The sequence below is a fragment of the Filicampus tigris genome, chromosome 6 (genome assembly GCF_054856515.1).
Source record: "Filicampus tigris isolate MCC_2025a chromosome 6, RoL_Ftig_1.0, whole genome shotgun sequence".
Taxonomy (NCBI): domain Eukaryota; kingdom Metazoa; phylum Chordata; class Actinopteri; order Syngnathiformes; family Syngnathidae; genus Filicampus; species Filicampus tigris.
The window spans coordinates 12,536,380-12,551,651 of record NC_141222.1 but is presented as its reverse complement, the minus strand read 5'-3'; the positions used below and the strand labels follow the sequence as shown (position 1 = coordinate 12,551,651).

At 40.6% G+C, this 15,272-nt stretch overlaps 1 protein-coding gene and 1 long non-coding RNA gene across 4 annotated transcripts in view; one reads left to right on the top strand and one right to left on the bottom strand.

The window, feature by feature from the left end:
• mxi1 (max interactor 1, dimerization protein) overlaps nucleotides 1–10,366 on the bottom strand; it is a 37,486-nt gene extending 27,120 nt beyond the window's left edge. The window contains exons 1-3 of one of the 2 annotated variants that reach the window (XM_086034140.1): nucleotides 10,225–10,366; nucleotides 7,906–8,437; nucleotides 5,472–5,574 (exon numbers count right to left, since the gene is read on the bottom strand). In XM_086034140.1, coding sequence (XP_085890266.1) covers nucleotides 5,472–5,574; nucleotides 7,906–8,134 — 332 coding nt within the window. In that variant the 5' untranslated portion in view covers nucleotides 8,135–8,437; nucleotides 10,225–10,366. Of the gene's footprint in view, nucleotides 1–5,471; nucleotides 5,575–5,755; nucleotides 6,609–7,905; nucleotides 8,438–10,224 lie in introns of those variants that run through there. The other variant, XM_086034141.1, reaches the window with a different exon arrangement.
• LOC147145856 (uncharacterized) lies at nucleotides 7,876–15,001 on the top strand. 2 transcript variants are annotated; one of them, XR_015087234.1, is made up of 4 exons: nucleotides 7,876–8,210; nucleotides 11,530–11,616; nucleotides 11,768–11,876; nucleotides 13,893–15,001. It is a non-coding gene; the product is annotated as an uncharacterized LOC147145856 (long non-coding RNA). The 2 variants fall into 2 exon arrangements; XR_015087235.1 differs by lacking the exon at nucleotides 11,768–11,876.
• The last annotated feature ends 271 nt before the right edge of the window (nucleotides 15,002–15,272 follow it).

Here is a 15,272-nt window from a genome sequence, read left to right as displayed (position 1 = left end):
GCAACATACTGGAAGGAGGCAAAACACCCTCCCCATGCCTAAATGGCTGGGTGTCCATTCACTCAGAACTGCACTCCACCTCAGCTCAAGGAGTGTTAGTTCTGAGGGAGGGTGACATGTGCAACTTGCCCCTGAGGCATGTAAACAAGCTGCAATATGTGTCCAATAGACATTGATTATCATTGTAACCTGAATTTAGAAATAGTAAAGTGCAATTGTTCAGTGTGACTGCCTTAGAAGAAATGATCTCTTCCAGATTAATAATTGACAAATTAAAACACCATATGTCTGCATTAGACTACATTACTTCATTCACTTAGGTATGCAAGAGTGGCTGTGCAATCAGCTGTGGCAGTGGATATGATTTTTGATGACAAGGCCACCAATGGCCATGTGACTGGCTGCAATAACATAAGGCCAGACACATACAAGAGCCTCAGTGGTAACATACCGTACGTACATCATCAGACAATTTGAAAACATCACAACAATTAGCCTCTCCATGGCTCACTTCGGAGAGAAAGAGGAAATGAGCAGCTTGCATGCAGTTTCTGTCATGCCGAATCTGTTTTCTTTGACAAACCACCAAGACACTTAAACACAATTGTAAGTAGTTATAGATTAGATTTCAACCTACAGACGCATTTCCGGTTTGTAAACAACGATGATGTAACCAGGATGCATGTGCAACACTGGTTCAGGAAGGACGGTGGGATACGTTAAAATATACACACAAGCCGGCAAACTGTAAAGGATCACGAAAATTACTTTATAAAACTAACATTGCCAGGTGTAAAGCAACTTTCTGATCCTTATGGGATTACAGTGTGGGAGGAATATGTTACAAAATGGCCCGATGTTCATCTTAATTTAGTAGAGAAGCCTAGTGTTTACACTCGAGAGAACCGGGATCAGAACCGGAACCACCCAAATTCAAACAATGGCCAATCCTAGTCGGAATCAGAGTTTGTGGTACATTTATGGTTTAAACTGTTAATCTAGGCATTTATAAAAACTTTTAGGGGACTGTCATGTATTAGCAGATATTTGCTGTTTACAGGCATGATCCTCAAACTGCGTGAGCCCACTGTATGTTTTGTTTCTTTAGATTTGAGTACCACGGAGGGATAACATTCCTAATTTGGGTTGAGTTGAAAGAAAATAAAAAGAAACCCTGTGGACATAGTGTTGTTACTTCAAAATGGCAGTGGTTCAATCTATGCAGCTGCAATGCAGAAGCACTATTTCTGTGCCAGAAGCTTCACAGTCATCTGTAATTGGGCTTGTAATGTGTCAGGGTTGCTTTGAACACCAACATTCACACCATTGTTTCAATTTCATGTGCAATAAAGTCCATTTTGTTAAACACTCAGCAAATCAAGCACAAGATGGAAGGTTTGACTTGGGATCAGTGTTAAAGAGGAAATCAACCCAAACACATTTTTTTTTCCAAGAATATGTTCCCAGCGGGCCCACATAATATTGCGTTTGTGGAATTGTGGCGTTAAGAAGCAAAATCCACCCTTTTTTAGCCATCTCAGGGGGCAGCCATTTTGTCACTTCTGTCAACTGAAAATGTCATCACAACTGCTCAGGGCTCAGGTAACGACCAATCATGTCTGCCGCAGTTTCAGAAAATAGGTCAGCCGTGATTGGTTGTTACCTGAGCAGTTGTGATGTAATTTTCAGTCGACAGAAGTGACAAAATGGCCGCCCCCAGAGATGGCTAAATACGGGTGAATTAACTCTTATTCCACAAACGCAATATTTATCAGAATGGCTTGTTTCAACTAGTGGGCTTGCATCAAACTTATTCTTGAAAAAAATATGTTTGGGTTGACTTCCCCTTTAAATACAAATGAAAACGTGGGGGAAAAAAAAATAAATGGAGTAACACTGATGTCACCTACACTGTTCATTACTCTGACAGACACACCATTATTCAGAGTTGAAGCATGAGGCTGGCACTCTTTACATCCTTTATATAGCCACACATTCATGGGGATCAATCTAAGTCAGCTCGCTGTCCAATACCCTTTATCATCACAAAGACTTTCCCTTCATCCTGAATCAGATAGCAACATGTCTGCAGCTCAACAATCCTGCAAAGCAGATAATGAACTGGCTCCGGGCCATACACAACTGCAGTATGCTTACTTCGGTTAGTGGGAGGCCATTATTTGTGCCCGCCCATAAATGTGTGTATGGCTGCGTGTGTGTACGGCTGTACGTGCACGTGCATGTAGACACAGAGACCGAGTGGGTCAATGAGATAAAGCACCCCTGCTATAAACGGTAGGCAAGTGAGGACAGTTAGATAAACCCATCACTTTAAGCCTTAACATGTTTCATGGAAGGCAGTGAGTCAGGGCCCAAAACTTGCTGTTTGTGTAAATCCATTTCTGTTTTATGATGGTTTACCTTTATCTTCCATTTAGAAAATTCTCACTTTAGATAAATGGGCTTTGTATGGTGCTCTGGTCAACATAATCATTTTTGTCATTTAGGAGGAGTAGATGACATGCAGCTGCATCATATTTTAAACATGGCAGCAGATGTTAAACGGTAGTTTGAATAATTTGATATTGTGACATCACAACTAACTAAAAGGGCCGACACCAAAGAGATCCAAATGTGTATGTATGGATGTTTGTGTACATATATTATGTACGTATCGATTATCAAATTGATCGACACAAATTTTACTAATTGCGTATTCAGTGCAATTGTTAAAATTAAAATTGTCCAAATCCTGATTTCAGTCTTTCAACAGTAATTAATCTCTCATTTCTTTACTTCTTCATGAAAGCAGTGTGTTTGATCAAAAAAGGACATTTGGAAACTTTTGCTTTTACTTCAGAAAACAATGACTGAACCAGTAAGTGAGTCAGTTTCAAAAAAGGTTGGTGAGTACAACATCAATCCTTCTCATGTGGTATTGCTTACTTTTGTGTTGTTGTTGTTGTTGTATTTCTTCAAAAATATACCACACTAATTGGTTGACAAACAGTAATAAAGAAAAAAAAATGTTTTGTAACACATTTTAATGCAAAAAAAAAAATGTATCCGATTATTTGATGAATCCATGGACTAATGGATACAGTAATTAAAAATATTCAATAGTGACAGCCCTATATTTTATTTATATATAAATTTGTGCCCTGCAAAATTAAGGACGAAGTCAACCCAAAGATTTTTTTCAAGAATATGTGTTCAATGCAGGCCCACTAGTTGAAACAAGGCGTTCGGATTAATATTGTGTTTGTGGAATATGAGTTAAGCAGCAAAATCCACCCGTTTTTAGCCATCTCAAGGAGTGTCCATTTTGTCACTTCTGTCGACTGAAATGACATCACAATTGCTCAGGGCTCAGGTAACGACCAATCATAGCTCACCTGTTTTCTGAATCTGAGCCATGATTGGTTGTTATCTGAGCCCTGAGCAACTGTGAAATCATTTACAGTCGACAGAAGTGACAAAATGGCTGACCCCTGAGATGGCCAGATTTTGCTGTTTAACTCATATTCCACAAACGCAATCTTAATCAGAATGCTTTGTTTCAACTAGTGGACCCGCATAGAACATATGCTTGAAAAAAAATCTTTGGGTTGACTTCCCCTTTAATGACATGAAAATGAAAACGGTATTACTTTACTGGCCTAGTAGTGAATGCGTTTGTGTGATGGTGAGCGAAACTGAGGCCAAACACAATGACTGATACATTTCCCCCTGAAGGAAATTACAAGCAAAGTAAAAGTAAAAAAGGGCATGAGACATTGCAAGTCAACGCAAAATATATACATGTATTTTGTAATGTAAATGAAAATCGAGGATGCGAACACGCTGGCTGGCACTCCCATAATGCCATTTTACACGATCACTCTAATGAAAAAAATAATGTGGGGAATTACACATATGAAAATATATTTGCAGTGCTATTCCCCATATTGGTGACTTTAATTTTAGTATATATTCAACTAGATTGCACAACATCATTAGCATTCTTAAAAGAATTCTCAGCGTTATGAGAACCTCAAATCAATTATGATCCTGACTGTTGCCATGCAGTAGGCAGCATTCTGTGCTGATAATGAGTAATGCGGAGTTCCTGTTTGTTGTTTGCTCTCACATTAATATTAAAGCGTTCAGAGCATGAGAGTGGGCCTTTCGTTTGATGTATGACGATCAAATGACAGACTCACGTAAGCAGCCCTGCACCTAAAAGAACTCGAAGCCAATGGCTGTTTATTTGGGAGATTTCCTTCCTCTACTAAATGCAAGTTTCATTCATCACCAGCAAATTCAGTGACATATATGTCATGCATGAAAATGAATCCTTATACATATGGTGAGCATTTCGCAACTGCATCTATGGTGTGACTTAAGACAAAAAAATTATGGCAGTGGCTGTATCTTTTCTGCATTTTACCTAAGTGTGCGCATGCACCAGACACTTGATTAGACTTGCACAATCTAATGAGATGCAATACAACAACTAGTTGGATGACCTAATTTAGTAACACCATAAGGGTAAATTACAAAGACACACTGCTCAGTATAATTCAGTGCTATTTATTGTTGAATAGTTGTTGATACATTCTCTTTTTAATAACTCATTAGGATCATGAGTGAGCCAGAGCCAATCTCAGCTGAGTTTAGCAAGAGCTGAGGTACACCCTTCATTAGTTGGCGATTGCAGGCTACATATTGACAAACAACCATTCACACTTATACCTATTGGCAATTTAGTGTTCAATTAACCCAACATTGCATGTTTATTGAATGTGGGAAGAATACAAGTGAATACTCAGAAAAAAAACTTCACAACAATGGGGAGAACATACAAACTCCGCACAGGAAGGCCAGAGTTGAAATTTGAGCCCCTCACCTACTGTGAGACAGTCGTGCTAATCACTTGTTCACTATGCTGCTTGCTGTTGACACAGCAATAAAAATGATTCATTATCATCATCGTTGGGCATTATAGTTGTTTTGTGAGTATCTTGTATTTGTTGTCATCAGTTTAGGTAGGTGTGACTAACTAATTGTCGTAGTTAAGTAGTTATTAAAAGGGTTCAAGATATTTATGTTTGGGTCGGTGTAAACACTAGTCACGTTTTATAGTTTCCGCCTTAGGTCAATACTCTCCACCAACAACAACTTCAATTGAGTGCCCTGCTTCAGGCAAAAACCACCATGTGAACTATCAAAACAATTCCAGGTGACTCTGGTTTGCAAAGCAACAAGGAGGTTTTTCGTTTTTTATTTTTACCACGATCCCAAGCCTCGGCCACTGCAGTTTCTTTGACAATCAAATGATGAAAAGCCATCACAGAGCACTCCTGCCCCAAAGCGCACACAGCGATGAGGGTGGACGTCCAGTCCGGTGACAAACATCGTTCGAGTCATGCTAATTAAGCACAAAATAAATGTTTCACCACGGACTGTCACTAACATAGGGGTTCTCTTACCTATTGTGGTTACTGCTGAATTTCTTATTTCGGAATTTCCTTTGCCTCTGGTAGTTTGTGTCATGATTTGAAGGAAACGTCGAAGCATATCCGTGTTCACACTCTGTTGGAAGAAGGAAATATTTGGTAAGCATTTAGTCATGAGTAAATTTCAACATAAAGTACTGTACTATCATCCCTTAGATGAATGTAAACACGCTGCAGGTAAAGCCACCCGTGCACGGGGACCTTTACTAGCAACACTTTAATGGGTTCCTGTTGACAACGTCACATTGTGCTATTACCTCTTTCTCTCCTTTCGAGATATTCGGCTGCTTCCAATAGTCGCTGGATATTCATTAGCTGAACAGCCGTCATTCTTTCCTAAGCCTCTGTTGTTCACCTTATCGCTAGCTATTTTGTCTTACAGCGTTTAACATTGACAACAGTAATACAACGATTAAAAAAGAACACGGAAGACAGTGCTTCAGTTGTCAGTGCAACAAATTAAATATATATATTTGAAAAATAATAATAAACGTCGTTTAGCTATCTTATTCGGGGTCTTTTGAGAGGAGGAGAAATCGTGTTTCCAGTGTTGACAAGCTAGCAAGTTACTGCCAATCCTTTGCCAGGTTGATAGAAAATGTCAAAACCAGCGTATGAAAATAGTAAAACGTACTCATAAAATACGCTGGTAAATTGCTACAAAATTAAATACAAACTATACAAAAAATCCCCGAGGGTGACACGAGCCAGCAAGTGCCTGCTGTTTCTCGCTTCCTCTCCTCTCCTGTTTGCTTTCCATAGCTGTACAGCTGGGAGGCGGGGACATAAAAGAGGAGGGTCCGCGATCAGTGAGAGGCATTCTGGGAAATTGTGTCTTTTTCTAGTATGGCCATTCAACTGTCATATGTGCAATAGTGCTATAATGACTATTTCTTAGATGTTAGTCTGTCTTCACATGGTCTAAAAAGCAGTTTTTGGCAATACATGTCGAAGCTATTGATGTAAGAACTTGTCAGGTAAATTTATTATTATCAAGAAAACCTTTAGAAAATGTATCGATCAGCTCTTAAATGCAACTCTTCTGACCAGTTTTTGTTATTAGTGATATAATGGCCCAAACAAGTGTACCTTTAGTTGTACTAGGCATTTAAAATGAACTGGAAACTAAAGAAACAAGGCTGGTCTCCTAAGAATATATTGAGCCTGCTGATGGTTGTGCATAAAAAAATATTTCTTTTAGTAGATAATAAAAATGTAATTTCTTTAGGTACATATATATTGCAATAATATCGATATCGCAATATTAGACACCTATACTGCTTATCACGTTTTTCAAATATGGAACACCTCTAATATATATATCTATATAGCTACATCTGTCTCTCTGTGTACTATATACACACATAAACACACATACACACATAGTATAGCCATTAATGTATTCCTAATAAGATACAAACTAAACACTGATATGAATATTAGTAATACAGTGACTTGACAATACAGGTCTGTATCCTCTCTGCTCACAATAAATCCTACAAGTCCCATGAGACACCACGAGCAATGGGCGTGGCTAACACGCAAAGCCAGGCCCAGCAACACGTGACATAGCTGCTGAAGAGGCCTTTGATTGGCACATGTCTTTGACAGACTTCGAGGGCTGAGCTCGCCTCTATCCAATCAGAGATCGACCTTGCGCCATGTGGAACCCAGCGTGACACGCCCACAAATAGCAGGAAGCAAACAATCGACAGAACTGTGGAGATAAAGGAACTGTATGAGTGAATCTTCCAGCCATTTACTTAAAATAGTCTAATTTAAAGAGCTATATTTCCTGTTTCTTTGCAAAAACGTCAGAACAAGCAGTTGCGTACAGAATCACATCAAATCAGGGGAACATCAAAAATAGAACGCAATGTAAAAATCATCATTTTACAATGCTATTTTGTAAATGCACCTCTTTCGGTATCACATTGTCCTACACGTTTGCTTATGCGAGTTGGAGGCTTTTTATGACATTCTGCGGGGGCGCAATGACATCATCCTAGAAATGACTTGCAGTGCGCTGCAATATGGTCAGATATATTGCATCTGAGTGGGAGCCAGCATGCACACCCACTCATCCAATCAATATGTCACATTTTGCTATTTTCAACTGTACGCAGATCAATGACAGATGCCTTCCTGCGTGGAGACGTGCATTGACACGCTCGAGTGTAGATCGCGTGCATATAATGCAGATAAGATTCACGTTATAACGACGGCGTAACATCTTTTCATTGCAAGGAAAATCAGTCTTGTGTGCGTGGTGGTGACCAAGCGCAGACAGTGCTCATAATAGGCACAGTACTTAGTTGAATTAACTCAGTTCTTTGTTGTCTGAGTGCTCACGATGAAGTGTGTTAGTCAAATGCAGAACAACATCGCACAGCACACATCAACTCACTTCCGTCCTTCCTCTCGGCGCTCTCGAGAAAGCGAGCAGCCTCCAGCAACACCTGCACATTTTTCAGAAAAGTGTTGATCTGATCCATGTGGGAGTCTTTGGAGTTGAAGACGTCATTGAAAGGACAACTGGACATCTCCAAGTCTTGTTGATCCAAGACAGACGCCTCGGAATCAAAGAAGAACTCCTCGCTCTTCAGACTTCTTCGATGACTCTCACTTTTGGACATTTTTTTCCCCTGTAGGTTTGCGTGGCTTCTCAGGAGAAACTGTGAGACTTGTGCCAGTGGACGCTGTTCGTGTCAGGTCGGTGCTGTTCTTTTTTTTTTTTTTTTTTTTTTTTTTATGAATGCGGGCTGTCTAATGTGGGGGAGCAGCCAATGTCAGTGGATGCTGGTCCATGAGAAAATTTAAACCCGCCCCTTCGAGTCGAGGAGCTCTGCATGGTCCTTGTGCTCGTCTCATCATCATGACGTTAGGCCATCCATCATCTGAGCCGCTTTATCCTGGTTGCCAGCCAATCGCAGGGTACACTTAGACAAACAACAAACATTCACACTCAAAATCACACTTGAGGAAAATTTAGAGTGTTCACTTGACCTGGTCTTTCTCAAATTGGTGTGTGACCTCAGGGAACATGTTTGTATTTTTTTCCACACTTGAGTAAAGTGTAATTGCACATCCACTACAGAAGGTGGAAGGAGCATTGGCATCGCCAGAGAGTGCGCAAGGAGTTTTACCTCCTCTGCAGAGGTATACTTACAAATTACAACAATGTTACAGTATAGGCAAATTATACTAATTATAGTAGATGCGCAGAGTTGGGGGAGCGTGAAATATTTTCTTCTTCCGGGGGGGGTGGGCAGCAAAAAAATAGTTGAGAAGCACTGCGTTAGGCTCACATGTACACCAGAGCCTATGTGACGGACCGGTCCGCCTATCCGCCAATGACGGATGCCCACTTTGGAGGCGATAAACGGGAAACTTAAAAATTAATCGGACTAAGCATAGTCAGAAGCCCATTTTTTCCCGTCTATGTAATCTTCTAATCAAGGCATTCTGATAATTATTGCGTTTCGTCGCTGTCATGTGAAAAACACTACATTTTTTATTCATTTTCTTATTTTTTCCTTACATGAGTCACTGGCTTTGAGGTGCATTAAAAGCATTTGCATTTGAATTAGATTCTGGGCTTTAATCTACCAAAATATCACAAGAAAATGTGGTTTTGTAAATATGGGTAAATACAGATACATTATACACAATTTTACATTTCTATAACAGCCTTAGATGTACAGTGATCCCTCATTCATCGCGGCTAATGGGGTGACAGAACCCGCCGCGAAAAGTGAAACCCGCAAAGTAGAGTCGGACTTATGATTATGATTATTATTATTATTTTATTTGATATTTATTGTACAGTTTTATTTTTGGGGGATTTGCGCCTCTGTTACACCGACATGTTTCCCACACTTCTAAATACTTGTTAAACAATCAATTTAACTATAAAAATGCAAAATGAATATAAATACCAAGCTGTATGCTGTGAGAGGAACATGAGCTTCAACCACGGCAGCTGACGATCACGACGGAATGGATGGACGGGTGGATTAACACTTATTCCACAAACAATATTTATGAGAATGCCTTGTTTCAACTAGTGGGTCTGCATAGAATATATTCTTGAAAAAAATATGTTTGGGTTGACGTCCGCTTTAAGTGCATCTTCAAACTTGAAGGCTCTAAAAACTCACACAGCATATGCGACTGATCCGACTGTCCAACATTACGAACGAATTTGAAAGATTTGAGTACTGTATTTTGTTTTGTGTTTACATATCACCTTCCATTAGAGTTGTATCTTGCATAAAAACCTTTAGTCTATGGAGTTTTCTATTAATTAAAAATTGTCAATCTATCCATCATTATTAGGGCCACATATGAGCTGAAACCTATCCCAGCTGACTTTGGGGTGAGAGGCTGTGTACACCGTGGACTGGTCACTAGTCAATCACATGTTGTCCAGATATTTTACCACGTATGAAATCTGAGGTCATATTGCCCCAATGCAAGGTTTACTTCAGTCCTAATTGGTTGTACATAGGAAGTTCATATAATCAGTAAGCGTTATAATGAAAGCATAATAATGTTTTAATTATGCCAATCGCACTGTCATTATAATTGCAGCGATAATAATACTAATCATAAAAAGTTGTGAAGTTTTTTCACTTAATCCTCAACTATAGAGATCTTTGTGATCGCAACCTACTTTATACAATAATTTGTTGGATATATGATACCGCCTAGGAGAGCAACTCACCAGTCCGCGCTGTAAACTTACAGATCAAGCTGTATGTGACAGGGATAACCAGTCCTTAGCCTTGATCCTGTACCACTGTCACTAGACCTTTAACTGAGCCATTTTTATACTGCAGCAAAGTCCATTTTTAACCAGAACGTGTCAAGGCAGGCCTGTGTACAGCTCTGAAATCCCCCCCACACACACCCTTTGCCACTTCAAAGCGCCAGTAGCAGCTCGTGTTCGTTTCATGTAAAGTTCACACAGACAGAAACGCAACACAAAGGGGAATCTTTGAAGGTCCCTACTCCACCTTTTATAAGGATCGGAGATCAAAACAGAAACCCGTTTGAGCATTCCAATGGTGGAATAGATGGAAATGCTGTTGTTTTGGACAATCGTTTGTTTTTTTTTGCCCTTGAAAAGAGGTCTCAAAGTTTTTATAAATGACCCATTCCTTTCTAAAAGCTGAAAACAATTGCACTTGAGAGATAAGCATTCAGGGTCGTCACGCGAAAGTACTTCCCAACCAGGACAACAATGATGGAACACAATGCTGTCTCAGCATAGTAGCAGCAGCACATATGAATTGTTCCCCTTGCAAAGTATAATATCAGAGCTGGGCACTCCATCCCTGAGGTGGAACAGTCCGTCCTTCCATCATGGACGGATGCCCATTTTGGGGACTGCGGATGGGGGGCAACAAGTTTTCAAAATGGGACAGACTAAGCAAGGACGGAGGTGGATTTTAGTCCGACCCACTAATCGTCCCTCATGCGCGTGACGTGGTCGCGAGGCGGTCAGAGTTAATCTCAACCTTCTCGGCGAAATGGGCAAATGACAAAAATTGCCTCGGAACACTTCAAACGCGCCACTAGTTACCCAACTGCGCAGGAGATTTTTCAACAGGAGATAACCGTGCGAGTTCTACTACTACGACAAGTGATAAGTCCTAGTAGCGCGAGCAGCGTCAGAGCCAGCATACCGGCGAGTGACACCAGCATGTCACTTGACTCAATCAGTATTTTTTAAGAATATGAATTCCCCACGCAGAGGGGCTACCTGCTTTACAACTACACACACACACACACACTTGTAACTGCACTGAGTGGGCTTATGCATGGTCATTCTGCGCATGCGCTAAATGCGTCAAATATTTTAACGCGATCCATTACAATATTTAATGACCGCCTGACAACGCGATAGGTTTGACAGCACTAATGTGCATTGGTATTAAAATGGTTCTCTTCCCATAAAGATGTCAACATGTCATGAGTTTTACCATGTGAATTTGTTATTGCTTCGTGGTTTCTTTTTCAATCACAGAGAGAGACCCCAGCAGATCTCAGTGGAATGCTGCAAAGATGAAGGGCGTCCCTTGTCCCAGTAGCCAACTGTGGTCACAGTGTGAAGGTGAAGACGTCTGAGACATTATAGCTTGGGTTATTGATGTTTCACATCTGTAGACACTCACCAACAGGACTTCAACATATTCTCCTCATTCTATTGCTACAATTAAAGGAAGCACTTGCTTTAATAATGAGGCAACTCCCTTGTCAGGCAGTGGGTCAAGCCTTAGCCACAAAGCCAGAGAGCTCAGACATCAAGAGGAGAGATGGAAACATAAGGTAAAGCAAGAGCTCAGACATCAAGAGGAGAGATGGAAACATAAGGTAAAGCATTTCTCACAAAGAGGAATTAGTAATAATTTCAGCTTCACAAAATGTCATATGGTCATGTTGGAAGCCTTTAAAATGCTCATTTGTTTCCAAAAGAGTTTAAAAGGGAATCGTTAACAATAATATTGTGTATAACCTCCTCCTCAAATTAAAGAAAGAAATAAAGCATACTGCTATTATTGCATGATTCAACATTCATTTTCAATGTTGAACACAACTAGATGGTCTAGTTCTGATGCTGCTGTTGAAACATTTAACACTGCACAGACAGCAACAATGTTCGGCAATTGTAGATCTTTTTTTTTAATCTTTTGCATGGTATGAAAAAAATCTGATGTTGGTTTGTGTTGCTGGAACCATCTTGCGTGATCCATGCAATCTCTATGGGTTCAATATAGAGTGCTGCCACTGAATTAAACCCTAAAATTTTGTGCATCATCAGAATGGAAGACAAACTGCCTTCATAAAACGGACTATAATGGATCTTTTTCACCCCACCCTTTTATTGCTCCCTGTGAAATCTCACATTTTCATAAATGTCAATGACTTACATCATTCTCAAAGACCATTTCAGCGAGTGTTTTTCTGGGTTATTAGGCAACATTCATCACGGGCACTTCCACCATCGCTCGGCTGGACTGAGAGGAATAAAAAAAAAAAAGCAAAGTAAAAATGTTCGTAGAAAGTGAGTAATAGAGAATAGTCTAAAATATCGTCACAATGCAGCACTCCAAAGGGACACACTTGTCCGAGCAGAGATTTCTAAAGTGGTCATTCATAAAACTGACCTTTTTTACAGCTGTGCTTTCCAGTGTGTTGTTGGGCTTTTCAAAACAAATAAGCACACTTGTCTTTTTACCCTAGCGTAGATCCATGCAGTACTTTGAAATTATTTCGTAACTTTAGGTGTGAATTGTAGCGCCAATAAAACAGGGCCCACAAATACAATACTCATGTAAATGTTACTTTCTTAATGGTATTTCCCAAAGACTATAGGTGGAGCCTGAGAGTGAGAGCTAAATCAACCCCTTTTGTTTCGGCCTCTCTCCTATGTGGCTGCATGTTGTAGCTAACAAGGGCCCTGAAAGCTACCCTCATCCTTAACCTCTCGCTCCTGTCCTCATCTTTCTCATGCAGTACTGCTTCTTGGTGGGAGGTCAAGCCTAAACATACAAACACTGAATACGTGTCATGCCTGCTGTTGTTCCCTCTACAGGCCAATTATGTCGCTCTTTGGCTCGCCACCAACCCAGCCAGCGTGTCTCTCTGCCGTTTACACTCACAGATCCGGGGGCGCAATTGCCCCCAGCTGCAGTACAATAGATGCTGCTGTCTTTCACTTACATTATATTGACACTGTGCAAACAGACTGCGAGCAAGCACAGGTGCTCGTGCAGTGTGCTCCAAACGTCAGCGTCAGGCCGAGGGGAGGCTTTTTCACGGAAAAATGACGAGGCGAGAGTGACAAAGCAGTGTCATTCTCTTTAACTGACCTCACATCGACACCGGCGCTGACACTACGGCCCGTTTCTTTTTCCCAGGAGCTGTGAGCTGCGTGGGTCCCTGCTTTGTCAGGGTTTTCTAATGAAGATACTTATCTGTCTTCCATCAAGATCCCAGGCAGGTTTTGCTTTTGTTTGGTTCAAACCGAGTGGCCGCCGGGGGAAAGGCTTCCTGGCTATTATCTCTATTCCAGGATATTCTCAGCCCTTCCTTGAGATACTGTATCAAAACAACACATTAGACAGCTGCACCCCACCCTATTCCTTACCCAAATGCTGCTGATGCAACAACTGTTGCACATCTCAATTCTCAACTCCTTACTCCATCTCTAGATAGTACAGTCCGAATGTTAGTGCAGACATTTGAAACGGCTCCAACTTACTCACAAACACCGTTGCGCTGGCAGAACTGGTGGAGTACGAACCTGTGAGATGATAGACTGATGTTACCCCTCCCCGAGCAATTGCCCTTTGGCTCTCTGTGACCATTGTTCGCTTCTGTTCCCAGGCACTGACATCTGGTGACAATGGACACGGCGGGAAAGAGGAAAACGAGCCGGCAACTGCACACATGCAGAAATGTAGTCAAGCGGACAAAGGAAAAGGTGGCTGACGCTACCAATGGTTGGAGAAAATATCTTTCCAAGGCACGCACACAAGTCAACCATGGGATTGGAGCATCTTGGTGACATGACATTTATAGTACGGTATACTCTACTGTACAGGAAAGTCTGATCTACTGGATGTAGATGAAGCATAATTAAAAACAATATAGACAGTGCTCAGCAGAAATGAGTACAAACCCCTTCGAAAAATAACATTCTAAACAAAACGTCAATAAAAACAAAAACAATTTCCAAAATGATGACAAGACTCAATTTGTATCACGTGTTTAATTTGTAACATGAAAGTAAGGTCAATAATATAACTTGGAGAACAACTTTTTCAGCCTTATGCAAAATTGAGTACACCCTACTGAAAGACTCTGAAGCAAAGCTAGATTTTTGACTACAAATGTCCACAAATGCGTCTAATTATTCATTACACAGGTGTCGAGCAGACAGTTGACTATAAATGGGTGTTACCTAAAGAAAATCCTTTCCCATTTCATGTTGTTGGCAACGGCACCACATGGAAGAGAAATGTCACAAGACCTGTAAAAGAAAATCATTTATTTTCACCGAAAAGTTGGTGGCTAACAGAAGATCAACAAAGCTTTACCGATTAGTCAGAATACTGCAGTAAAAGTTGTAAAAACATTGCAACTCTTTAAAGCCCAGGCATAAAAAGTGCGCCGGGAGTTTGCCAGGGCACATGTTGACAAAGATGAAGACCACTGGGACTCTATACTGTGCAGCGATGAGACCAAGATAAATGTTTCTGGAACTGATGGCTTCAAAACTGTATGGCATCGCAAAGGTGAGGAAAACAAGGGAAAATGCATGGTGCCGACAGTGAAACATGGTGGTGGCGGTGTCCTCATTTGGGGTTCACTCGAATGAAATCACAAAACAAATCTAAGGCCACTGTGGGATTTCTGAAGAAGAGTAAGTTAAAAGTGATTCAGTGGCCAAGTATGTCTCCTGATGTGAACCCAATTGAACACCTACGGAGCCTTCTGAGGAAACAAGTTGAGCATCACTCTTCATCCAGCATCCAGTCTCTAAAAGAGGTCATTCTTGAATAATGGGAAATGATTGATGGAACAAAATCATGCCAGTATGTTTATTCCATGCAGAGAAGACTTGGTGCTGTCATTAAAAATCATGGAGGCCATACAAAGTACTAGATGTAGAAGTTTTTGTTGAGGGCTGTACTCATTTCTGCATCACCCTTATCTGAGTAAAACTGACAAATGTGCCATCTAATTTATTAATAATTAAATAAA